Source organism: Plasmodium chabaudi (assembly GCF_900002335.3).
Source record: "Plasmodium chabaudi chabaudi strain AS genome assembly, chromosome: 9".
Taxonomy (NCBI): Eukaryota; Apicomplexa; class Aconoidasida; order Haemosporida; family Plasmodiidae; genus Plasmodium; species Plasmodium chabaudi.
The window spans coordinates 343,033-370,199 of record NC_030109.2 but is presented as its reverse complement, the minus strand read 5'-3'; the positions used below and the strand labels follow the sequence as shown (position 1 = coordinate 370,199).

The 27,167-nt window shown below is 23.3% G+C and overlaps 12 protein-coding genes across 12 annotated transcripts; 7 read left to right on the top strand and 5 right to left on the bottom strand.

Moving 5' to 3' along the window:
- Positions 1–1,285: 1,285 nt before the first annotated feature.
- PCHAS_0908700 (conserved protein, unknown function) lies at positions 1,286–2,008 on the bottom strand (the record flags this gene model as incomplete). Its single annotated transcript, XM_016798060.1, has 4 exons — positions 1,286–1,319; positions 1,584–1,673; positions 1,799–1,871; positions 1,987–2,008. The coding sequence occupies 4 exons, from the start codon at positions 2,006–2,008 to the stop codon at positions 1,286–1,288; spliced, it is 219 nt and encodes a 72-aa protein (XP_016655318.1).
- A 356-nt stretch (positions 2,009–2,364) lies between these two features.
- PCHAS_0908600 (Josephin domain-containing protein, putative) lies at positions 2,365–3,665 on the bottom strand (the record flags this gene model as incomplete). The annotated part of the gene is made up of 3 exons (XM_016798059.1): positions 2,365–2,457; positions 2,972–3,033; positions 3,122–3,665. The coding sequence occupies 3 exons, from the start codon at positions 3,663–3,665 to the stop codon at positions 2,365–2,367; spliced, it is 699 nt and encodes a 232-aa protein (XP_016655317.1).
- Positions 3,666–4,166: 501 nt separating this feature from the next.
- On the bottom strand, positions 4,167–5,593 carry PCHAS_0908500 (peptidyl-prolyl cis-trans isomerase, putative; the record flags this gene model as incomplete). The annotated part of the gene is made up of 2 exons (XM_016798058.1): positions 4,167–4,901; positions 5,021–5,593. 2 exons carry the CDS (start codon positions 5,591–5,593, stop codon positions 4,167–4,169), a joined length of 1,308 nt encoding a protein of 435 aa, XP_016655316.1.
- Positions 5,594–6,232: 639 nt separating this feature from the next.
- Positions 6,233–8,473, top strand: PCHAS_0908400 (conserved Plasmodium protein, unknown function; the record flags this gene model as incomplete). Its single annotated transcript, XM_737238.2, has 1 exon — positions 6,233–8,473. The coding sequence occupies one exon, from the start codon at positions 6,233–6,235 to the stop codon at positions 8,471–8,473; it is 2,241 nt and encodes a 746-aa protein (XP_742331.2).
- Positions 8,474–9,028: 555 nt separating this feature from the next.
- PCHAS_0908300 (endonuclease/exonuclease/phosphatase family protein, putative) lies at positions 9,029–11,391 on the bottom strand (the record flags this gene model as incomplete). The annotated part of the gene is made up of 4 exons (XM_016798057.1): positions 9,029–9,046; positions 9,132–9,220; positions 9,342–9,438; positions 9,529–11,391. 4 exons carry the CDS (start codon positions 11,389–11,391, stop codon positions 9,029–9,031), a joined length of 2,067 nt encoding a protein of 688 aa, XP_016655315.1.
- Positions 11,392–13,698: 2,307 nt separating this feature from the next.
- Positions 13,699–14,330, top strand: PCHAS_0908200 (acylphosphatase, putative; the record flags this gene model as incomplete). Its single annotated transcript, XM_016798056.1, has 2 exons — positions 13,699–13,843; positions 14,086–14,330. The coding sequence occupies 2 exons, from the start codon at positions 13,699–13,701 to the stop codon at positions 14,328–14,330; spliced, it is 390 nt and encodes a 129-aa protein (XP_016655314.1).
- Positions 14,331–14,442: 112 nt separating this feature from the next.
- Positions 14,443–15,009, top strand: PCHAS_0908100 (conserved Plasmodium protein, unknown function; the record flags this gene model as incomplete). The annotated part of the gene is made up of 1 exon (XM_732987.2): positions 14,443–15,009. The coding sequence occupies one exon, from the start codon at positions 14,443–14,445 to the stop codon at positions 15,007–15,009; it is 567 nt and encodes a 188-aa protein (XP_738080.2).
- A 1,497-nt stretch (positions 15,010–16,506) lies between these two features.
- PCHAS_0908000 (protein transport protein BOS1, putative) lies at positions 16,507–17,406 on the top strand (the record flags this gene model as incomplete). Its single annotated transcript, XM_016798054.1, has 1 exon — positions 16,507–17,406. The coding sequence occupies one exon, from the start codon at positions 16,507–16,509 to the stop codon at positions 17,404–17,406; it is 900 nt and encodes a 299-aa protein (XP_016655313.1).
- A 638-nt stretch (positions 17,407–18,044) lies between these two features.
- Positions 18,045–19,853, top strand: PCHAS_0907900 (conserved protein, unknown function; the record flags this gene model as incomplete). The annotated part of the gene is made up of 2 exons (XM_740306.2): positions 18,045–19,621; positions 19,736–19,853. The coding sequence occupies 2 exons, from the start codon at positions 18,045–18,047 to the stop codon at positions 19,851–19,853; spliced, it is 1,695 nt and encodes a 564-aa protein (XP_745399.2).
- Positions 19,854–21,206: 1,353 nt separating this feature from the next.
- On the top strand, positions 21,207–22,256 carry PCHAS_0907800 (replication factor C subunit 5, putative; the record flags this gene model as incomplete). Its single annotated transcript, XM_016798053.1, has 1 exon — positions 21,207–22,256. One exon carries the CDS (start codon positions 21,207–21,209, stop codon positions 22,254–22,256), a length of 1,050 nt encoding a protein of 349 aa, XP_016655312.1.
- Positions 22,257–22,829: 573 nt separating this feature from the next.
- On the bottom strand, positions 22,830–24,296 carry PCHAS_0907700 (conserved Plasmodium protein, unknown function; the record flags this gene model as incomplete). Its single annotated transcript, XM_016798052.1, has 1 exon — positions 22,830–24,296. The coding sequence occupies one exon, from the start codon at positions 24,294–24,296 to the stop codon at positions 22,830–22,832; it is 1,467 nt and encodes a 488-aa protein (XP_016655311.1).
- A 975-nt stretch (positions 24,297–25,271) lies between these two features.
- Positions 25,272–26,834, top strand: PCHAS_0907600 (ES2 protein, putative; the record flags this gene model as incomplete). Its single annotated transcript, XM_733541.2, has 1 exon — positions 25,272–26,834. One exon carries the CDS (start codon positions 25,272–25,274, stop codon positions 26,832–26,834), a length of 1,563 nt encoding a protein of 520 aa, XP_738634.2.
- Positions 26,835–27,167: the final 333 nt, after the last annotated feature.

Sequence of the window (27,167 nt, the reverse complement as noted above, 5' to 3'; positions counted from 1 at the left end):
TTTACACACCCGTTTTATGGACTACTAAAAGATATATAAATATTAAAAAATAAAAAATACAAAATATATCACTATGTATTCAACATGAATACATTGTATTAATGTACTACATATATTAAAAAGAAACACTAATCAAATGATGTACAAATATGTATGAAAATATGCAAATAAATATAATATGCGTATATGTAAAATTATTGAATGAACTACATGACATTTACCATCTCTATATATACGTTGCTTTATACTTCAAAGTATAGCAATATATGCATAGCTTAATAACAATACGGTAAGAATACTCAAGTCAATACATAATAATGATTTACATACTTTATTTTATGATTTTTTTTAATAATGTATTTGTGGTATTTCACCATGTAAGTGTGGAATGTATGCATATAATATTTTTATAGCATGCATGTATTCCTTTTTTGGGCAATTGAAATTAACTTTAAAAACTCTTAATATTTCCCTTTGATGCCATTAAAAAGTGAGATACATGATAAAATCAAAACAAAATATATTAAATAAAAAATAAGGAAAAATACATATAATAAAATGGAAAAGGAGAAAATGTATGGATATTTTTTTATTTAAATACATTAGCATACACACGTTTGTATATTATTTTTTAAAATTATTAATTGTTCATATTTTTTTTATATTTTTTTACTTAATTTATAACATAGTCATAATAAATATTAGTTTATCATTAAAATATTATGAATTTAATACTAAATTATTATTAAAAAAAAAAAAGTAAAAAAAAGTACTAGCTTTGTATGCGTATTTTTTGTACAATTTTTTTCACTTAAAGCTATTTTTTTATTTATCTTATTACATGTTCATAATGTTTTAAAAATTGCATAATAAAATAAATAATTAAAAAATAGTTAATTTTATTAATTAATTTTATATGCATGGTTTCAATTTGGTATGTCCTATTTAATTTTCCAAGTTGATTAAAAATTTTACACAATGTATTTTGTGTACCCCCTTATCTCAATGTAATATTGCATACTTTAATTTATTTTATATTATATTTTATCTTATTTATTATATTTGTTAACAAACGTGTTTGCAACTATATATTAAAATTATAACATAAAAAAAATAAAAATAATAATGAATATATAACAAAAAAATTAATGTATAAATATAAGTCGGAAAAAATTCTTGAAAAGAAACACTATAAACAAAATAGCAATATATATTCTTTAAAAATAAAAAATGGGGCACACCAATAATTTATATATACAATAATGTAAAAATGATTATTCTTTATTTATAAGTCTTTTATATGCGTCTTCTCCCAATTCCTTCAAAAAAAAAAAAAAAAAAAAAGGGTATGAGATTACAAATAGGATGAATTGGATATATTAAGTACATAAATAATAGCTTGAGACACAAATATATCTACATAGGAACTTTTCTATATAAATTATATATGTTTTAATAAATATTCTCTAAAAAATATAAAGCCTTTTTCCAAGCACATAATCCATGCATAATGGTGTAACATATGTATATATGCGTATGCAAAACTATATTGTTGTATAATTTATTTTAAAGTATTTAATTACGAGTAAAAGGGATCGTATATAAATTTATCAGGCCCAAAAAACATCATATCAATTATTAGTAGCACGGATACGCATATACTTAGAAATACCCTGAAATAAAATAAATATATAAATTTTTTGGAAATATCGTGCTTAATCATAAAAATGTATGTATAATGCTGTATCTTTGTAAATGAATGTTTTTTTGGTTAATATTTGAAAGTACTGTTTCTTACCACATGTATCTATAAGGCTCGAATGTTGCAAATGAGAATAATATTAGTATTATAATAATTCCTAAGAGAAAGCCTATAAATTTTAAAAAGCATAAGAATATAGCATTTAATGTCCCTTGTAAAAATAAATTATATACGTATATAATGCTTAAATCTCCAAAATGCATATATGTAGCATGTATTTTTACTTCGCCTGGATTTGTCACTCATTTTTGTTGTTTCTTCAAATTTCGATAAGCATTACTAATTTTATAACTCTTTTTTATTTTCTCTCTATATATTATTATTAATTTGAGATATTAATATTTTATAGCTAAAAATATATTGTATTGAATATATAATAATTATTATGTTTTATAAAAAACATTAAGAAAATAGTTAAAAGGAAAATTTATAAATCAATAACTCCAAAAAAAAAAACAAAAAAAAAGATGAAAATATAATATGCATATATTTATATTATGTATTATTATAAGCTTTTCAAAGCGCTAGCAATAAATTTTTTTTTTTTTTTATTAAAAAAAAGTTTTGCGCATGCATAATTTTTTAAAATAATGTTTTTGGTGTTATTTCTCATAATTTTTAAAAACTTGTATAATATAATTATCACGATTAGTGAAATTATTATCTTTTACTATATTAATTAAATGTTTGTTTATCTGAAAAATATTTAAGGAAAAAAGGAAAATAAAAAATTCGAATGTGTAAGGATGTATATATAATTTATACGTCCAAATTTAATTAACATATATATATATACATGATTATGGAAAATTTATAATTAAGAGACAAAATTTAAGAATATAAAAGCGTGGTAGAAAATATATTATTGTAAATAAAGTTGTATATAAACTCTTCTTAATTATATAAATGTATTTTTTTAATTTAAAACATTGATATTAAAAGGGGGGGAATTATGTATATATATTTTTTTAATACGTATTTTGGGATGTAAAAAGAAAGAACAGGAATAAGAAGTGTGTGTTAAGATTAAAAATTATATACATATTTTTATGTTGGCAATATTATTGTAGTAAAAATGGTGTATGCTAGAATTTGAGATGATAAGAAGTATTATATTGGCAGTTTATTTGTGTGCAAATTGAAATATTATGTCACATTAGTATATATATTATGCATTTTTTTTATTTTATTATTTTTTTCGATATTTACTTCTTGGCTAGTAGGTAACAAAACAGGCTTGCTGTGTGAGGAATCCAGCACGAACCACATGCCTACAAGATAAGAAAGTAAATAGTTTGCCAATTTTAAGTATTATGAAAAATTATATATTAACAAGCAAAATAATAAATAATTATATACCTGAAATTTTTCTTATTGTATAAAAATGTCTATGCTTGTAAATATTTATAAAATTTATTTTAACCAAGTTTATTACAAAAGCAATTAGCTTTGGGTCATTTAAAACGCTATCACTAAATAGAGAAAGACAATCACTATTTTGATTTACCTTTTTAAATATTTCTTTATTGTCAACCCAATTCAATTCAATATTATGTTTGCTCACAAAAAAATATAAAACATCAATATTAAAATTTCCAAAATAATTAATTCCTCTTTTAATATAGGAAAAAATGTTTTCAAAGTTCAGTGTGTCTTTTATATTTAGGTCAGCAGATTTATTATTGTTTTCATTTATGGTATTATTATCGTCTGATGTGTTATTATTTAGGTTTGTATAATCAAAGTTGTTTTCAAATTCTCTAAAATCTTGGGGAGAATATACATGCGCCTGCAATATATTATTTATAGTATGAACTAAGCAATATAATTTACTTTGTTTTTCAAAGTATACATTTATTGGTCCCTTTTCCGTTTCAATTTTATGTATTCCATAGCGACACATTTTGAGGATTAAAAAGAAATGCAAATTTCATAAATTTTTTAGGATAAATATGATAATATTTAAATATGGATTTCCTACTTTTTTGAATGCTAAAGTGTGAGCATGCTGTTTCTTTTATTTAATAGATTGGAACAGCATAAATATGTTATACTTTTCATTCCTTTCGCATTTTCAAAAATTAAAAACGTTGCACATGTTTAGTTACATGTGCATTTTTTTTTATATTTTTTCCTTCCAAATTTATTCCCTTCTTTGATTATCAAATTGTGTTAATATAAAAAAGAACATAATTTTGCAAAATAAGAAAAATAATTTTACGTATATAATAAATAATCGTCAGCAATTTGTAAACATATTAATATTTTTTATTAGTCTGACAAGGTTTATGAATTTCCTTTTTTATTTTGCAATTTTTTAAAAACGTATCGAACTAATATACATTCATTGCCCATATATTAATATGGATATATTTATATATAGCTAAAAATGTGAAAATACAAATTATGTTTTCTTATCTGTTATATTAATATATACATTTTTATTGTAGATATATATACATATACAAATAAAACATAACATTGACAATGATGATAATAATATAACCATTGAGGCATGCTTATAAAAAATAACAATAAAAATTAATATATACAATAATAATAATAATATAAAACAAATAAAAAGATATATAAATATATTGTTTATTAAAAAAAATTCAGAGTTTTTTCCAAACAATTTGGAATTATTTAACATAAATAAATAGTCTTGATACTTATGTTTATATGAATTATTATCTTTGCCTTCATTTGGTACACCTTTTATATTTAAATTGCTGTCTTTATGTACTTGTTTGAGGTTATTATTTCGGTTCACTATTAGTGTATCCTTAGGAGTATCACTAAGACTGTTGCAATTGGGAATACTTTTAGTTTGCTCCCCACTGTCATCTTTTTTTTCAAAATTGTTTTTTGTTTTATCAACTTGTGTATCACAATTATTTGAAGAAACTTCTTTTTCATTCGACGAAAACATTTTAGAGCATAATAATTTTTTTTTTTTATCATAAATTAATATTTTCCTTTCTAGTTCTAATAAGGATTTCTTTATATTTTTATCATGGGGATCGATTTTTTCCACCTTTTGAAACTCTTCCTTTGCTTTACTATACAAATCCAAGCTCATATAAGCTTGTCCTCTTCTGTAAAATGCTTTTACATTATTTTTGTCAAGATTAAGCACCTGTAAGAGTGGGAAAAAGGCATAGGCAAAATGAGGCACACTGTGAAAACATCAATTTTGAGAGAGTAGCAATAGAACATACACAATGGTGTGACATATTTTTTCATTTTTAGTCTTACCGTGGAACATTCACTAATACAATTATAATAATCAGCCATATGCAAATTTGTTAGGGCCATGTTAAGATGGAGTTTAATTTCTAATTCGTTCTGTTCATCTTGTTCTTTTTTATCTTCAGGAAAACTATAATCTAATTGTATTAATCCTTTTCTAAAATAAAGACAAGCAAGCTTATAATTTTTTTCATGGAATGCTTTTTTCCCTTGCTCATTAAAAGCATTTGATGCTTTAATTTTTTCGGTTGAATTTTTTTCATATAATTGTCTTTCTTTTGAATGATCATGAGAACATGGATTTCGATTATTTAAAAAACGGTTTTTCTTTTCTTCAATACTTTTTTTTTCTTCTTCCTCAGCCTCAATTTCTTTAATGCAATTCTCAAATTTTGAATAGTCTACATTATACTTTGATAATTTATTTGAATTTTGATTTCGTATCTCTTTTACTATCTCATTTTGTTTATCTTTTTTGGTTTCGTCTTTGTTAATTTTATTTATACATTCGATTTTTTCTTTTATTTGTATACAGTCTTTTACAAATTTGTAAACATTTTCTGATGTGCTTACAGTCATTTCAAGATTAAGATAGCTATTCAAATGTAATGTATTTTCGCCTTAGCTAGAAATAGCGAAAAAATTTTATAATAAAAAATTGGAAAACGAAAGTGAAAAAAAATCAAAAAAATCGAACTAACGTTTTTATTATATATATCTTTCTATGTTAACATTTTAATGAATGAAAATTAGGAAAATTATGTAAATCAAAAAAGGTGTGAAAAAGGTAAAAAAAAAAAAAAAAAAAAATAAACATAATATATAAAAACAAAATGGCATGGAAATGTGTAAAGCGTGTCAAAAAATATGAAAATATAATGGGTAAGAGTAGGGGGAATGCACGGGAGGGTATGCAAATTATTGTGAGGCCTTCACGACCCAGTATGGGTATAAAGGCTACCCAATTTTGTTGCAAAAAGCGTGGGAAAATAATAAGAAAAAGCAAATTAACAATAACAAGCAAATAATAATGACCAATAACAAAATAAGTAATAGGATAAAAAAATATCTGAAAAATTAATAAGCATGTCAATGATTATCCCATAGTAATATACCTACCCATTATATCATTAAAAAATAAAACTATAATTTTGTGTTGTTTTTTTTTATTTTTTCAAACTTAATGTTTGTAAAGCATATTTTGGGAAATAATAAGCCATGCATTTCGCTGGGAATGAAAAAAATGTGAATAACACGGGGCTGATATATACAACACTTGAAGTGATAAATCTTGATGATCTTAAAAAATTTGCCAAATCAGAAGAAAAAAATGAAAATGATGAAATCTGTTACTTAAAGTATTTTAGAAAAAACACAAAATTGAATAACCTTGAAAAAGTTTTAAATGATAATATAATTAATAATCAAATTATTTTAACAAATTTTACTGAAAATGATAAGGACATTATAAATGCCAAACATATATATACGAATGTTGTAAAAAATAAAACATCCTATCTTATGAAAAACATCTATTTATCTACATTCTTTACTAGTGATTATATAAATAATATATGTAAGGAATATAAACAAGTTCTTATTAATTGTGATTCAAAGTATCATAACAAACTATATATCGACAATAATTATATATACCTTTGTGTCAATGATTTAACAAAATTAAGTTTGATAACACACAAAAATTTGTATAAAGATAAGCATGGACTTTCAAATGTAGTTATAATAGATTTAAACACTTCTGTAGAAGATGATGATAAAAATAAATCCATAGATGGACAAAGCGATGGAACTACTATAGATTATGAAAAAAATAAAAAACAAATTAGTCCTACCTTTGAAAAGGTGAACAAGACAAACGAAAATAATAATGAAGATTTAGAAAGCTACAAAGTATATAATATAAAATATAAAATGAGAAACATATATAAAAACTTTTTTTCTGAACTTAACACATATCCAATGAATTTAGTAGGTACATATGATAATTGCAATAATACCCCAAATTTTATAAATAAATTAAGTAGCATTTTTATAAAAAATAAAAGTAAAGATGCAAAAATATATCCAATACATCTTGAATATCATGAAACAGTATACCAAGGAAATAGTAATGACACACAATTAAATAATAATATTTATCAACAAATGAATTTAAACAATTCAACAATTAATAATGATGCAAATGCTAATATACTAAATCAATTAAATGCAGTTACAGATATATATAAAGACATTTTCAGCACATCTAATTTATCTAACAGTTTAACTACATCTTTTGAATATAACATGGGAAGTGAAATTGATAAAAATGCAAACTTAAGTTTTTCTAAAATTAAAAAATCAAATAATTTTTATTACGAACTAGATGTAGAATACATACAAAATAATATATTTTCTCAATGGGAAAAAGATAAAATTATAAATACCAAATATAATGAAACAGATGAGTCAAGTAATTCCCCATCAATCAGAGATGATATATATTATGCACAGAAACAATTAAACCATAACACAAAAATGGATATAAACCTAAGCAATGATACTAATTCGAATGATGATCAAGCAAAAGATTGTGCAGGAAAAAAGGAAAGTATAAATAATAAGATGTTTTGTATAAATGATAAAACATTTTATATAAATAGAAATTTGTCTGATAGCAGTGATGGTAGTCTACTCGAATTTTGCAACATAAAGAGAGAGGAAGGGAATAGTAACGAACAAAATAAAAACCATATACAAAAAGATGGAGAAAATAATGGCATCCTATTAAATGAAGAAAGGTGTCAAAAGTCTGAAAATGCAAAATATTCAGACAGTAGAAAATTATCGATTAATTCACAAAAAAAACAATGCTCTGAATTGATTGAAGAATATAAAAATAAAAAAGTTAATAAAATTTTGAATTTTTTGCGAACACATCGAGAGAACCATTTTGTAGATTATGAAATATTTTTAAAAAAAAAGTCTTTACTAGAAATTATGAATTACAATGCAAAAAAAGCGGATCTAAAAAATGTAACTAACTTAAAAATGGATGAACATAATTTTGATGAATTTATTAACTATTTAGCTGAATATATAGGAAAAATACACTTGGATATACAAATAAAATTTAAAAATAAATCGAAAATATTTCTTAAAGAAAAACAAAATAAAAATCAAATACAAAAAATTATTTTAAATAATGGATTAATAAATAGTTCAAACATTTTCAGCATTTTTAATTTCTTATTAAATCAGATTCTAAAAAAAGATAACATTCAAAATGTGAATAAATTACATTATGTTATGTCTATGCATGGATATGAATATAATTTTGTCAATTATGAGAAAAATTTTAAAGAGATGTCTACACAATCATCTCTTCATTTGTTTATGTTTTCATCGAATGGTTTTCTTTACTTAATTCTGCTGGACACACGCAACCGCATTGGTTAACCAGTGAGGAAATGAGAAAGGAAACCGAAAAAAACTAAAATTTTTCAATTGTGCATTGAATATTTTATTTTATTTCGCATCTTTTAATAACACATTTGTGACAACTTAGAAAATATAAAGATTATAAAAGCAGAAGCCTATTGCTCTCATTCGAGCTATATAATTAAAGGAATGACTAAGAGAAAGCCGCCACATTTCGGCCTTTTTATTAAGTACAGCAATTTTATAGAATTTCGTTTACACATAATATGCTTCCCATTATTGACATGGCTATTTTTTGTGTATTTTTTTTTTTTTTCATTTATCACCCCCTCCCGTATATGCATTAACACATGGTTTAATGTTGATCTAGTGGTTTGGGAAAAATAATCAGTTTTTTTTCGGATTTATTTTTGCATGCATATAAATAAATGGATGCATGAAAATAGAAAAATTAATAATATAAACAAAAATTCCTAAAAAAAATAATAATAATAAAAGTAGGAAAATCCAAAAGGGGAATGAAATATGGAACTCCTTGATGTTGAAATGTCAGAAGACATGAAATGGGAATTATCAAAATTTCCAAATGCTCTGAAAAAGGTAGAAAAGACGAGGATTGTGCATGTATATAATTGGAAAGCTCAATTTTTTTCGCTTCTTTTAGACTAATCATTACTTTTGTCGAAGGGATGTCCTCTTCGTTTGTCATTTTGTACATTTGAAAGCAACAGGAAACGGGACTATGGTCGCTGCACATGAGTATGCCTTTGATCAGGGTTTAAAAAGGATGGAAAATGTATGTTCACTGTAATATTGTGTGTAGTAGTACCATTTTGAGCAAGCAAAGAGTTGAAATTATGATACGTATGAAAATTTTGTTCGTTACATTTTTCTTTGGGTATCGGCGAAATGTAAGTGTTCGGAACGAAGGTCAAACAGTTTTGAGTCTTATCGCAGGACCATTTAAATACTCGATCGGTCCACTAAAAATAATGTATATATGTAAAAAAAACAAAATGAATAGTAAATTTTATAAAATATGATGAAAATTATTTGAAAATTTTAATACATACTGAAGGAATACGAGGTTCCTGTTTTCCTCCCTTATACCATTTTATATTATGAATAAGTTTGTATTCCTTTTCAACCCATTTTGTATCACTCTTATCAATAATAGGCCTGTTTCCATTTTTTTTATACGTTGGTAAAAAATTAATTGGTTGTTCTTGAAAGCTTATAGATAAATCATAGGAGTATGGAGAATTTGCTTCATCATATTTTAGTAATTCTTTTAAATTATTTGTTTTTAAATAATGAACAACCTTTTCTACTTGTATTCCATGTACTCTAAAATTAAAATCACCCATCCATATAACATGATGAAAAACATCTTTAAAATTTGATGTTGCTTTATTACTAAAATATTCACTTAATTTTGTTAAAATGAATTCTCTTGATTTCTGTCTTAATTCTTGATCCTTAGCAGGCATATGACATCCAATAAATAAAACAAACTGATTAAATATATTTAATAATATAGATACACAACCTTTGCTATTATTTAATTTATTAAAAGCTATTGTTTTAGATGCACATAATTTAACTGGACCTTTAGGATGAAGTTTCGATTTTCTTACCCAAGCAGCTATTGTTGTAGATTTCATTTGTAAAAATGCACCATCACCATAACCTGATAATTTATAATCTGCCAAAGGTAAAAATTCATATGTCTCTTGATTTATTTCTTTTAAATACATAGATAAACATTCTATTATACTATCTGAAATTGATTCTTGTAAACATATAACATATATATCATAATATGGAGATATCCAATGGGAAAATATTTCCGTTTCTTGTGATTTATAATTTTGTAAATTATTTATTTTTTTTTCAGATATTTTATTATAATTATTAATACTTGTTTCTGGTCCTATTGTTTTCCTTTTAATAGAATTTTCAGAAAATATATTTGATGTATTTAAAATTTTTTGATCGTACTGTGGATTATTTTTAGGGCATATTTGTTTGTTTGGCGTACGTATGCAATAATCTATATTATTTTCGAAACGTTTTACACCTCCTTCAGCGCTTGTTATAATATTGCCACCTTTTGAAATACATCCATTTTGGTTGGGACCTTTGACTTCACATTTCCCTTTATCAACCTCAGGAATGTTACTAAAACGGTTTGAAATGTCCCCATGTTTACTTAAACCTTTTTGATCTGTAACATTTTTATTAGCTAGCTTGAAATTGATAAGGTCATCATAATTTTCGTTAGTTCCATTTTTATTTTCTTTTATAGTTGGATCAATATAAATTAATGGAGTTACAGATCTGATCATATATCTATCATCAAGTTTTATAGAATATAAATCATCTTTTGTACTTTCACTTAAATAGTTTGTTGTATATCTTTTTTTTTCATATTCATATCCTTTTGTAAAATCAGAATATTCACAATTCCATGTACCAACATAAATACTTATTGGCACATTTTTTATAATATTCTCACTATTTACCATTTGTTGTCTATTAGTAAAATAGTTATATCCTACTACATTTTTTTTATCGTTTTTTTTTTTAGCTTTTTCATAATTTCTAATATATCCCTTTTCTTTATTATTATATTTACTACCCCCTTTAGTACCAAGTATAGACAGATTTTCCATTTCATTTTTTTGATTCTCTTTATTTGCTGAAGATATATTTTTTTCATTTCTGCTCCTCAAATTTTCCATAAAATTTATACGGCTTCTTACATTTCCATGTGATTCACTCCTACTTCTATATTTATGTAGCGGGTAATTTTTCATGTCATTATTTTGTTGTCTCATGGTGAAAACTGTTTTCCTTTCGCCATTCCCACCTTTTTCAGCCTGATCATTATTTTTGTTTTGGCCTCTATTGCCTGTTTTTTCGATGTCTTTCATATTTTTCAATCATTCAATAATCATACAGTTTGCGTTTGTCTGTCTTTTTTTTTGGGCTTGTTTTTCCAATGAGTATTTGGGTGGTCATATTAAAAATGGAATTTTATTTCACTTATATTTTTTTACTACAAGCCGATGCAAATATCGAGCTTAAGCATTATTTAAGAATAATAAAACAAAAAAAATTATACTTACAAAATTGTAATCACAATTTAAAGCGTTTAAAGGGGAATTCAGATTAAATCTGTTTTACTATTTACAAAAAATTATAAATAAAATTGCATCATACATGCATATGCATATATATACTTATATTTACGTAAGAACAAGAGAAAAAGTATATAAAATAAAATTGTAAACAAAATGATAAAATCACTTTAAAACATAAGTAATGAAAATAAATAAATTATACTAAATATAAAAATATACAAAATACAATGTTCCAAACATGTTATAAAAAAATGAATAAGGAATTTAAAAAAAGAAGTATATGATATTGAGAACCACATGGTATGAAAATATTAATTTGAGTTTATTTCAAAATAAAAAACACCGATATTTAAAATAGTGTAAAAAAATTATTTTTTCACTTATACGTTCACTACACCACCTTAATTTCTTTCCCTTTTTTTTCGTCTTTGTCTATGTCTTTATAATGTAAAGCATAAAAAGAGAAATGGTGAGTACGGTCTAATTATGTTCAATTATCTTTTAATTGCAACACGCACATGTAGAAATGCATATTTATTTATATATGTTGTAATTCATAATGAAAAAATAAAAATAATTTTTTTTTTCCATATTTTTACTTATATTTATTTCATTTTTCATCTCATTTTTTACCAAATAATACACATTAAAAAAGGCTAAATTAACAAAAGAGAATATGTTTGTCTGGCTTGAAGGCTATCGAATTTTTTTATACTATTTTAAATGCTATTAAAAGGGATTTACATGTACATAATATTATTTTTTTTGTTTTTAATTATTTTTAGAAGGCGTGGCATTTCGTTATGAGTATTTACGTTTTATGTGTAGTACTAAAGAAAGCATGGGCAGAATTTTCAGCAAATTTAATCGTCACCATATATTTAATACTTTGCAAAGGTGAATATTATGCATGTATTTATGTGTGTGTATACTAGTATGTATATACATGTCGATTTAGGAAAATTATACCCACGCATGGCACAAAATGCATATATACAATATATCACTTGTTGGTAATTCCAGGGCATTCTTCTTTGCCCTATCAATAAGATAAACAACTTAAATCTAAATTTTCAATCCTCCTTTTTTAACATAAATAAGAACAAAAACGAGGGGAAAAAAAGTTAAGGTTAAGCCAACATACTTTCTATACATATTTTATTTCTGTTTTCAAAAAAAATAATACCATCATGAGTATTCCAATTTTTAAGCCTAATTATTTATACTTAAAAAAATGCAGTTTATTATTCGAACTATTATTTTTTCCGTCTTAGTATACTACATAAATATGAACAAATGGAATGTATAGTTGTATGTTGGCTGAGTAAACGAAAAGAGTGTGCTTATTAAGTTATTTCATATTATAAAAAGAAAAAAAAACACACTATACATTATAGTATGCCTATTTTATATGTATTAAAAATGAAGTGACATAGTCTACATCCTATTTTAAACCTACACATAAGTATACCCATTATTTGTATATGAAAAATAAGTAAATATATAGCACTGTGTATAACTTTGTAAAATAACAAATAAACATATAAAATTTAAAACATCATGTGTTAAAAAAAATAAACATATTTAACTGTCATTAATTATCATAAAACATATTTTTTATTTAATTATGTAATGCAAATTATTTATATTTTTTTCCACAATGGTATATTCAAAGGTATACACAAAAAAATAAATATATTTAATATTTATATAATTAAAAAAATTTTCATAATTTATCGGTATAAGCTTTAATGACACACCAAATTTATAATTTAATCATACAATATATGAATGAAAAGTATGAAAATATATGAAAAAATATGAAAAATTTTTAAAATAAAAAATAATGGAACAGTAGGATACCAAATTAACAATGGTTATGAAAGCTGTGTAAATATAGAGAGACCCAAAATACATTGGAAAATAAAATATATTTTTTTACATATTTTATGGGCAATAAATTAATCCGCTTAATCATATATATACTTATTTATTTATGCAGCTTTGAGCTTGTTTGTTTTTCATTTTATCCAATTGTTTATTTCTCACTTTGTATACAATCCTTAAGTCAAACTAATCATCACACAAGTAGTGGATATGCGAATATCTATATTATCTAGTTTTTTATTTTTACTTCCAAAGACAAAATATTTAGGAAACAAAAATTATACAAGAAGACAATTTACTAATTATAGTAAAATGATATATAAATTTGATTTTGAAGTTTTCGGAAAGGTTCAAGGTTTGAAAAAAAAAAAAATATAGAAATGTAAAAAAAGGAATAAACCATCTTCATATTATATCAACATTTTATTCTTTTTTTTAAATAAAAAATATATTAGTTATAAAAATTATATGAGAAAAAGCTTTAAAATTTCTTTATATAATTTATTTCTAGCTATTCATCACTTTAAACATGTATATTCCTCTTTAATATATATACACACATAAAAGTAGTACCAAAATAATTATATTATTTTTTAGGTGTTTTTTTTCGAAAATATACAAAGCTGGAAGCTGATATGTTAAATATAAAAGGATATGTACAAAATACAGATAAAAATACAGTAATAGGTACTGCTGAAAGTGAAAATAAAGAATCATTAGATAAGTTCAGAAATTTTTTGACAAATAAAGGTAGTCCTTCATCACGAATTGATAAATGTTTGATAACAAATGAAAAAACTACTGATGTATATTCAACTAATAGTTTTCACATAAAGCGATAATTTTATCTTTCGATTTTGTGCCACCATCATTTTATTGTAGATACAATAACAGTGGCTAGACACAACAACCTTTTTGTTAAACTTGCACAATCGATATTTATTTGACAAAAAAATGAAGAAGCAAAAAAAAAATGCTAACGTCCAAAACTTGGAAAAAACGTTAAGAAAACGTGGTGGTAAAATTAAGACAATTTATGAAAAATGTGATGATACCGAACTTAAAAATATTATAGATAATAAAATAGAATATATATGGAATTATATTCTTAATATTGATAACAAAATAAGTGATGATGAAATATTAAAAGAAGAAATGAAACATAAAATAAAAAAAAAAATAAGTTTTAAAAAAATGGATAATTATGATGAAATGATATATTATAATAAAAATTTGGAAAATCTAATAAACATTCAAAAAATTCAAAAAGCTTTACACCATTTTAATATTAACATAAATATTGAAGATGTTGTAAATATGATTTTATATTTTACTAACAATAAATCTTTTAAAGAAAATTTAGAAAAAAATATTTATTTTGAGGATTATGTTGATAAAAAAAAAAAAGAAAACAATTATTCTTCAATTGATATTAATAATTTATATATAAACTATGATATGTTTAAACAAATATTTTTAAATATAGATCTTAATATAGCAAGCAACGGGAACATTTGGTGAAATAAAAAAATAAATTATTTTATATTACCATTTTTATTCATAAAAAAGGGACATATATATATGCATTCTTTCACATTATTAAATTTTACTTTTTTTTGTTTCGTAACGTAACAAGGAATATATATCATTAATTAAAAAATAAAGAACAAATTATCATATACCACTCTTATTTTTAATAGTATAATGACCATGTTATATATTTATTTGTCTGTCTATAATATATTTCAAATTTTTTTTGTGTGTAATTTATGGAGTTTACATTAGAGAAGCTAATAAGTGTGCTTCCCTTTTTTTTTTTTTTTTTTTTTTTACCGAATAACATGTTCATACAAAATATGTACCACTGTTAAAACTGTATATGAAAAAAAGCCTTATGGTAGGTTGAAGCATTAATGTAGATTTTTGCAAAAAATAAGCAAAAACTGTATTAATACCAAGGAAGAGATATTATATAAAATGTTTAAATCTATGTTTAATGGCTTACAACTTTATTAACAGTTTATTTTTTAAACGATATGTTTATTTTTTATTTTGTTTTGGTATGCCTTATCCCGTTTAAGACATATGTATCAACTATTATATGAATTTTCATATGGGCTTATATATATAATATATATATTTGTTCAGTTTATTTTTACCCCTACTATATTGCACATATGGGATATAAAATATATTTTCCTTCCTCATTTTTTAAGCTATTTTATGTAGCATTTTGAAAGTACTTAAGCCCAGCATATTTATTCAGTATGCAATTATTACATGTACAAGTCATAATATTTTGGATAATATATAATATTTTTATATTTCAATATTTTATATATATTTTTATGCATATAATTTTTATAAATACATATTTTGAGTCATATTTAAAAAATATGCTTATGGATATTTTGAGAGTATTTGGGGTTATTCTTTTTTAATATATCTCTGCCATATTTTATTTCAAATGCTCTTTTTATTTTAACCAATTGTTATGCATACATAATATATTTTTTTTTTTTTTCATTCAATAGTAACGCTAGTTAATGCAATTATTTCGTTTCTCCTTTGTTATATATTTTATTAATATTTTAAAATATGTTTAGCATTATACTTTATTTAGTACAATATTTTGTTTAAATTTATTCTGGGGTTTTGTTGTATTTAATTTTATTTATTATTTTATTTTTTTTTGAATTGCAAATTTGGCAAATACAAAAAGATATTACTTAAGCATATTTTGGAAATGTTCCAAACTGCTAGTAGATTATATAAAAAAAAAAAAAAAAAAAGCTAGCTTATTATGACCATTTAAAATTTTGTTCATAAAAATTATGCTAAAACATAGAGCAAGGATAAGACGGTTATATGGGTATAAATTGGTAAATACAAACAGTGGAAGAATATAAATGAAATAAATATATTTCCCTGAGCATATACAAAGATATATAAAAAACAAAAAGCAAATGATTAAATTTGCATTGAAAGAAAGTATGAAGTAGCTATAAATGCACACAGATGATGGAAAAAATGGGATATAAATATGAAGCATTTTTAGGGGATGGTGTAGGACAGACAGACTCGATAAATAACCAAATTGAGAATGATCGAGAAAATGATGATAAAGAGATGAAAGAGATGAGTTTAAATAATATATATAGTAAAATAATAAAAATTAGAAAAGAATTAGAAAAAAATTATAATTTATTTTATTCATATAATTTAATTATTAGTAGTAATGATAAACAAGAAAATATGAACAGTTCATATAATAATTACACTAATATGTATAATAAAAATAGTAATATTATACCTAGTAATAATACAACAGCAAATAATATAACATTAAATAAAATAAATGCATTAACAAATTCTTTTTATGTAAATGTAGAGACCTTAAAAAATACTTTTGAATTTATGAATACTAATAACAGAGATATTTTAAATAGCAAAAATATCATATGGGAAAAAAGAATTGAAACATTAACTAGCGAAGCAAATGCTTATATAAAAACTTTGGACAATATTTATAAAACCAATTTAAGAAAACAAGAACAAGTAAGAAATAATAACAATGAAGGTTTAGGATATTCACATAATAAAAAAAATAAATTTGGGAATGATGATAATGCAATTAGCTATTTAAATAAAGAAAGAGAAATTTTAAAAGATGTTGAAAATAATTTAAATATATTTCATGTCCAAGGTCTTAATACCTTAGATATGTTAAGAAAACAAAATAAATTTTTAAAAGGAGTTCGTAAAAAAGTTATTGATATGTATAATTATATTGGATTATCTTCCTCTTTAATTAGTACTATAAAAAAAACAGACAAGCAAAACTTAATTATTGTAATAGTTGGAATTATTTTATCTTCTATTTTTTTTTATGTTTTGTATTCCTATTTCAAGCGATAATGCACACATATATTTTATCAAACTTTTATATTTATACTACATTTTCCAGTGTTACATTATAATTAATATAGTTTTCTTAAATGGGAGAATATTTCCGTTTGTTTGTCAGTTGTGATTATTTTGCAATTGTAAAGCATTTTTCATATTGTTGTCCTATTTTGCAACTTTATTTAGTTTTATATTATTTTATTATTTTTTTTTTTTTTTTTTGTTTTTATACTATAGTGGCATAGCTTGCCAAACTTTCCACCTTTTTTCAGTAATTTATTTTTTCATATATAAAATTTATAATCAAACTTTAATTTATGATATTAAAATAAAATTTATCAACTTAGTCTTTTGGTTTTGTATACTAGGCCCGAAATATCTACCCATTATGCTTTGGCTGTTTTTTTTTCATATCAAACGGTACAAAATTACACAAAAAAATGTTTAAATAAACATACAAAAAAAGGAATACATAGCAGAAAAATATAAAATTATTTCAATTTAAGTATTACAATTTTTTCAACCTTCGAAAAAAAAAACGAATAAACAGTTTTATATGCAAACTGAAAGATATTTTGGGAAAATGTAAAGTAAAAAAAAAAAAAAAAAAAAAAAATTTAATATAAGGAAAGGGCTTAGTATGTTTGGAAATGGAAACTGGGGTCAATGCAAATAATGATGATACAAAAATAACAGAAGAAGAAAAAAAAAATATTAACAATAATGCTGATAATGCAATAAGTAATGAAGGTGATATAAAAATCTCAGATAGTTCAGTGATAGAGGAGCCTAAAAAAATATCCAAGGAAGTTCAAGAATATTTTGTAGGTGTTCCTGAAAGTTGGGAATATGTAGAAAAAAGTAAAGGATGGTTTATTATCGAAACAAGTAAGAATTATAAATTTTATTTTAATAAAAGAACTCAAGAAAAAACATGGAAGTGTCCCAAAGAGGTAGAAGAATTGTTAAACAAAGAGAATCTAAATGATGATATAGAAAATGGTAATAATTATGAACAAGGTGAAAATAATGAGTTTCAAAATGAAATATCAAGAGACAATGAAAGTAAAAATAAAGTAGATGAAGAAATGGAAAAAATAATAAATGGATATAAATCTTTACTAATTGAAAAAGAAATAAATGAATTTAGTAAATATGAAAATGTTTTAGGAAACATATTATATGATAATAGGTTTATGAAAGTACCCAAAGATTTAAGAAAAGATTATTTTTATAAATTAATAAAAGAAATAAAGGAAGACAAAAAGAATGAGCTTAAAATGTTAATTGAAAATTTTCAAAGTTTATTAAAAAAATTTGAAAATAAATTAGAAAATTTATATGATCATAAAGAGGATATAATAAAACTGTTGAAGGGGAAAAAAGAATATGAAGGTAATCATACTAAGCAATGGAAAAATACAAGAAGTAAATTATTAGATAACTATTTAGAAAAATTAATAAAAGAAAAGGAATCAAGATTAGAACAAGAATTTGAACAAGACTTATGGGATTTTTTACAAACCGAAAGTGCAGGTGTATGGTTTAAAATAAAAAATACATTAATGAAAAATAAAAAATATGAATTAATATCTTATGAAAAAAAAAATAAACTCTTTGATACAATAAGTAAAAAAATATTAGAAAATCGAAAACATAATAAAAGTCAAACAAACAGAAAACATAGTAATAACCAATTTGAAAGACATGATAAAAATCAAAAAAATTTATTCACTGTTTTTTTACATGAACGATTAAAATATCCAGATGTTGAAAAAAGTTTAGAATATTTTTTGAAACATAAATATTTGGAAGATAAAAAATTTGATGAAATTGGCTTAATCTCAAATGATATATTAAATAATGAAAATTATAAACAAATATTTTTATCAGATAAAGACAAATATATGATATATAAAGATTTTATAAATAATTATATAAATTTAAAAATAGAACGTTTTGATAAATTAATTTCACAACTTTCAATAAATTTAATAAATAAATCTTTAGAACAAATTATACAAATTGTAGATGAAAATAATAAAATATTTAAAGCTATAAAACCAAAACATTTAGAACCTATTTTTATAAATTGGAAAAAAAAAAATATACATGAAGCAAAAAAAATATTTAAAAATTTTATCATCAAATCCAATTATATTAAGCATGACTCAGACCAATCTGATAAATATACTAAGCTACTTATACAGCTTTCAGAAGATGTTAGGTAAGTACACATTTTCATTAGCCACTCTAGTGGACATATTAAGTGAACCAATATACGTTTTATTTTTTTTATTTTGTTGTCTACATATTTTTACTTTCTCGTCACCTTTTGCAGCTACCGTCGGTTGGATTGCGTGCCCGATGAAAGGGAACAAATTATAAAAGACAGAATAAAGGAAATGAAAAAAGAACATGAAAAAAATAAGAACATAGCGGAGAAGTTAAATTTTTAAGGGCATCATTTGCACATGCACAAGCGCAAGTACTAGTCCATGACTGTCACATTCCATTTATGTACAGGCATGAACAATGGTTGTGTTTTAAGTGGAGTTTTCTTTTTTACTTTTTTTCGTCAAGAGTTTATTTCCACATATGACGAATTTCCCAAGCAAATATTTTTTTTGTAATTTTATTTATACATAAAAAGTAGTTATATTTTATGCTACCTTTTTAATCATTTATCATATTTTTTTTCCACAAAATTTAATCACGTCTTTGCTATTGTACATATTAATAAAATATGCAATGACTTATCTTTTACTAATTACATTCCATTTTAGCTATCAATGTGTAAAAAAAAAATATTATTATATATACATAAAATAATTTATTTTTTTACACACATTTTAAAGAATTAATAAAAAAAATGTACATTTAATTTTTTTCAAAATATTTATTACTTCCTTGTTTAAACTCTTTAAAAAAGCATGAATTATTTATTTCAATCATGTAGCGAATTTATTAATTCATGTGAAATAAGCCCATACTAAGCATTTGCACATATGTAATATAAATACATGGATATTTTTTTTTATCGTCCATTCCTTATATTATTACACAATCCTTAATCGGTTTGCAATTAAAAAAATTAAATTATTTTCAAATAATAGTAAACATAAGATATGCCTAGTCATATATGGAGAAATAAGCATATTGTCCCACCTTATGCCTATGCAAAAATGACGAATATAAAGAGGTTTTTTTTGAACGAATTTAATTATTCACATATTTTTATATGATAAAAAATATATATATTTAATATATGCATACACAATCATAAATATGTAAGCGCTTATTTATTTTTTACAAAATTTATCATATGCATCCTTTTATTTACGATAGGGAGAAAAAATTTTATTTTTATTGTAATTATTAAAACGTAAAAAAGAGGAAGGGAAAATAATAAAAATAAATAAACTAATTATTTGACTTCAAAAGGTGTGCATTTAATTATTTTATCTCTCGTTTTGTTCAATCACAATAAAAAATATATATTTTTTTAAATTTAAGATATATTGGTTGGATATAACAAAACGTAGGGCTATTTGGCTATAATACCTTGTATGCTGGAGTCCTTTATTTATAGTTATACTTATGCTTATACTGGGCTTGCATACTCTTTTTAGTTTCCCATTTTAAGCTAGCACTTTTGCCATTATACTAATTTAGTCTTGTGTAAGCATCCATTAAATGGGAACTAGCACACACACATGTGCATCCATATGTATGTATATTTTTGTCCCTAACCATATTTAAGTATTTTCCCTTATCTGTATTACCAATCTCTGCAGTTTGATATTTGAAAAATGTGGCTTGAAAAATACGCGCCAAGAAGCCTCGATGAATTAAATATTCACAAGGATATAACTGCGCGTCTGAAAAAGTTAAGTGCCCACAATGACTTGCCTCATATAATATTTTATGGGGCTCCTGGTGGGGGTAAAAGCACAAGAATTGATTGCTTAATAAAAGAGATTTTTAAAGACGAGAAAATAATTCGACGTCCCGAAAATATAACGAATGCAGAAAGTAAAATAAATATAAATGTAATACAAAGTAATTATCATTTAGAATTACAATGTTTTGAATTAGGAACAAAAGATAAAATTATAGTACAAAGTATAATAAAAGAATTATGTAGCTATAAATCTAGTGCATCCTTTTTTTCAAAAAAGCCAATGTATAGGATATTTGTTTTTAAGGATGCTGAATTTTTAAGTGAAGGAGCACAAGCAGGATTAAGACGAACTTTAGAAACCTATATACGAAATGCTAGAGTTATTTTACATTTAGAGCATTTATCAAAAATTATCGAACCATTAAAAAGTCGATGTATATGTATAAGAGTTCCATTACCTACTGAAGAAGAAATATTTACAGTATTAAAAAATATATGCGATAATGAAAATGTATCATCAAGTTATAATTCGACAAATTTTTTTAAAACATTAATTAATACACATGGAAGAAATTTAAGAAAATGTATTATGGCATTAGAAATGACAGTGTATTCAAATTCAGATAAACCTCATCATTCTATATCAGTGGCTCATACTTATATAAATGAATTATGTAATTTTGTTTTTATAAATCCAACACAAATTAAAATCAAAGAGTGTGTAACAAAAATACAAAGTTTAATAACTTGCCAAATACCCGTTAATTTTATTTTTGAAACTACTATTAAATATTTATTAAACAGTAAATATGATAATAAACTTAAATATTACTTTTTACGATTATCATCTCATTTTTCATATCTTTCAGAATGTTCATATGACAAAAGTATTTCACTTATCGCATTTATTATAAATGCAAATACAGCCATATTAAAATATTCTTCATCCAAAAAATGATTAACTATTTTATAAATGTTGTAAATTATATATTAACATAAATAATGGATTTATTAAACTTTTTTTTCTGATTTATATAGTTTATTTTTTTTAAATTATGCACATTTATAAATTGGCTTCATTTCCCAGACTCAAAATTATGACTATACTATGACGTCACAATTTGCTTGTATATGCACACACACAAATTTTCATTTAAACGTCATAAAAAATATATATTATATATAATTAAAATGTTAGATTGACTTCCGTATGCGATTCGAGGGGAAACCCTTATTCATATACGTAGTTGTGTGCAATTTATTATTTCTTTATCTTATTCAATTTTTATTCTACATATTTACATTCCTTTTTACTTTATTTCTTTTAATATTTTATTATACATTTTTTTCTGTACGTACTTATATACAAACAATTACAAGCTCGCCTTAAGCGACATTTAAAAATTTATAGATTAAAATTAGCTAGTTCGAAAAAAAAAAAAAAAAAAAAAAATTTTATTAAAGAAATGGCTACATGAAAAAAAAAATATGTACACCCACACATTTATTAGAGAAACGAAATGGGGAATAGTTATATTTTTTTAATTTTGCAAATGTATAAAATCCCAAAAGGGGATTTGTCTGGAAGGGAAATATAACCATATTTTGTTTTTTCGAAAAATTTTAAGAAGTTTGTATTCTTTTTAAACTCAGAAAAGTTCTTTGTATTTGTACAGGAAGCGTTGTGATTATCATGATTTGTGGACTTATCGGGTGCTTCCATTTTGCAATGACAAGGAATATGACTACCATTTTCTATGGTGTGGTTATTCATGATTTTCTCTTTGTAAACTCGTTCGTATTCATCCTCTAAAAAGTCTAAAATTTTAACTTCCTTTTTAAATTTTTTAATAAATCTTTCAATATTATAATCATTTTCATGGTGCGATAATGCACATGTCGAATAAATTATAACTCCATTTTTATGAAGTAAATGAAATGAATTGACAAGTAAATCATATTGAATATTAGAATTATTTTTAATAGAATTAAAAGTCCATTTATTTATATCGTTTGTTCCCTTTTTTATTAAATGCTCATCAGTAGAGCATGGAACATCCAATAATATTTTATGAAATTTTTGAAATCTGATAAATGAATTTAATTGAAGTCCATTATAGTTAGTTATATGTAAATTACCTGATTTTATTAAATCATTTGGTAAATGCTTATGCAATACTTGTTTTAATCTATCATACCTTGCTTTATTAAATTCGTTAACAACTAAACATCCTTCCCTATTTACTTTGTAATAATTTAAAACATTCAGACAACAATTTATTTCAATATGTTTATCGTCTAAAATATCGATGTTATTAATTCGATCTAATGGTGAAACATCAAAACCAAATAATTTATTTGCAATAATAAGAGATTTTCCTCCTGGGGCTGCACACATATCTAATACATGTTCATTTTTTTTTACGTCTAAAAAATAAGCAGACAAGAATGAGCACGGATTTAAATAATAAGCTAATTTCTCTACATTTTCAATCATTCCATCATATTTTATAACACCATCTATATTTAGTAGCTCTGATTTACTTATTGTTATTTTTCTATAATCGCCATTTGATTCAGTTTTTTCATATAAGCCGGTTTTTGCATTCTCATCGCTGGTGTTATATTGCACAGTGGTGCCATCGTCCAATTGCGAAGCAGAATTTACAGAGTCACAATTTTCATTATGTTTGCAGTTATTTTGAGTTATTATTTCATACGATAGATTATTATTATTTTCTGAAGTAGCAGAATAGGTTAATAAATTAGCATATTTTTCATCGACAAATAAACCACCAAAACTCGTTTTCACTTTTTTATCTTTTATCATATACAATAAAACTTTGAATATATTAATATAATCTATTTTTATGAAATCATTTATAAATGCAGCTTGGACAGTCTTCCCTTCCTCTAATTTTTTCATCAGCACTTCAGCCCTGTCTCCATATTCTTTTTTCAAATTCAAAAAGTAACCCACTTTTCCGCTACATTTCATTATTTTATTTAAAATATATGTGAAAATAGTATAAAAGTTATTTAATTAAATAAATGATTATTACTTCTGGAGATTTAAATATTTATACTGGTAATTAATTATTTACTTATTACATCATTCTCCTTTTTTTCTTGGCTATATAACTAGTGATTTGTATGAATAGTAGAAAAAATGATGTACATTTTGCGTAATTATAAACTTGTATATTTTATCAATTATACATGTTATATGTTCCTTTCCCCCATTTTTTCATAATTTGTTTTAATTTAAAAAAAATTGTATCAAGTCTCAAAAATTATGTAATCGAGTTATTTTATTATACGACAAATCCGTTGTTTTATATTATGTACACGTAAGGACGAAATTTTTAATATGCATATAATTTTTTTTTTTTTTTTTTTTTTATGCCTAAATTATGAACATGAAATATTTTTTTCATTATTATTTCTTGCTGTTAATAAAAAAAATATATCATAAATAAAATAAGGAGAAAATATAAATAATTATGTAGCATTATATTTTGTTATCCTTTATGTTTTTTGATTAAAAAATGGGATAATTTGATTTTGTATATATATATTTATATAATCATAGTAAATGAAAACAGTGTTACAAAAAATTGTAGTGAGAAAGTAATTAGCTTTATCAAATAATTTATGATTTCCTTTTTAAGTTTGTGTTAAATTATTATTCGCTAGTTTGTCCTACTTTATATGAAATGTAATTGGCGATATAAATATAGCTAGTAAATATACCCTCAAAAAATACATACATGTATATGCATATGTAGAATAATACTTAAAATATAAAGTCATCCTTGAATGTTCTAAACAATCTTGTGCATAATTTTTGTGAAAAACTTGTACATGTTTCAAGGAATAGTATATTTCAAACCAACTGAAATGTGAATAGACGAATTACAAAATAAAATGCATTTTTATGAAAATTTGGATGAAATAAACAAAATTGCATACTATGGAGAGTGCGTATGTAAATTTTTTAGAGGATAATAAAAGCCCAAGCGATAAAGAAAATAATGCAGAAAAACATAATACAAATGAAAATAGGATTTTATTGAAAGATGACCAAAATTTAAAAATAATACGTTCCAAAAAAAAAGAGAAAAAAGAAGATGATGAAAAGGGAAAGGAAAATGAAAAAATTGTTTTATTTGAAAATAATGAAATAGTAGAATATGATGCTAGCTATTTTAAAAACCAAAATAATAATATCGTATTAATGGAAGAAGATTATTTAGAAGTTTTAGAATATTTGATAGAAAAGACATTTTTTCCAGATTTACACAAATTGAAAAATGAACAGGGAATGTTAAGTAATTACGAATTTAATAATAAAGAATATAGTGACATGAGTTATAAGAGTAATAGTTTATGTCCTCCTTCTCCAAACACATTTATTGATGAAGATAATAACAGTGTTTATGGACTTATGAATAAATATCAAACAGATTTATCAAGTGATATACAAAGTTGTAGTAGTAAAAATAATATATTAAGTTGTGTTGAAGAAAAAAAGAAAAAAAAAACTGATAAGAACTCAAAATATAAATTAGTTGTCCTTCCAAATGGCAAAAAACATAAAATAAATTTAAACATAAAATTAAGAGATTTTCAAAAATTATATACATCAGAAGATAATAAATCTTTTGAATACTTATTAAGGAATATGAAAAATAAAAATATAGAAAAAAATATGTATTCTATAATTAAAAAAAATGAATATAATAGGAAAATGGATTATATTGAAGAATGTACAAAAAATGGAATAAAATGTGATATGCTTCATTTGAATAAATCAGAAAATGCGTTATCCCTTATGAATATTTCGGATAGCTATAAATCTAGTGAAAATATTCTGAACAGGCAAGGTAAAAATAAAAATATAATAGCTTATAAAAATACCAGATTTTCTGACGAATATAATGAAGATATTAAAAATCAAGTAAATCAATGTGAAGAAAATAAACAAATGAAATTATTAGCTAGAGATCGTGAAAATAAAGAAGACGAAATGGTTAATAAGGGTGTTTTTAATTTGTTACAAGAAAAAAATGGATATCAATATGTCAAAACTCCAATGATAGAGGCAGGGAAAGGAGTAGATAAAAGCCCAATTATTACATGGGGAAAAATTATGAATACTCCAATGCTGTTACGAGATAATGACGAAGAAAATAGTGAAGAAAAAAATAAATCTGATTATCTCAATTTAAGTAAAGACTCATCAAATGGTGAGATAGACAATTATTTAAAAAATGAGTTTACTTTACAAAAGGTAAATAATAGAGAAATAGTTGCTGAGAAATTACAGAATAGTATAAGGGATGTAAAATATAATAATAAAGAGATTTTAAAAAAAAAAAGATTTAATATGTTAGTTAAAAAAGCATGTAGTACAAGTTCTCGTATGTCAACAACTTCATTTCGAAGTTATGTTCTTTCGAGAAAAAGCCAAAAGCGATTAAATGAGTTAAGCCAAAAATCATCTTTAGCATCACAAATTTTAAGAAAAAAATAAAGTTATATTTATAGAAGGTATACAAAAAATATGAACAGACATGTACTAAATGATTGGCTATATTCCAAATTATGCTTTGCTCCATATATATAAGACTATATTTTGTTATCTATTGTGGAAGTTTGAAATATGGTGAGGATGTTGGAGAAATTATTCAAAGATAGTTACATAGGTATATTATTATGTGTATATTAATTTTATAAATAATTTGATGTTATTTTTATTATTAAAATGTTGGAGTCCTTTTTTTATTTTTTTTGTTTATGATTTCAAAAATTTTATTCATTTTTGCAAAACTATTTGCTTTACAAAATGAGACAAGCAATTTTTTTT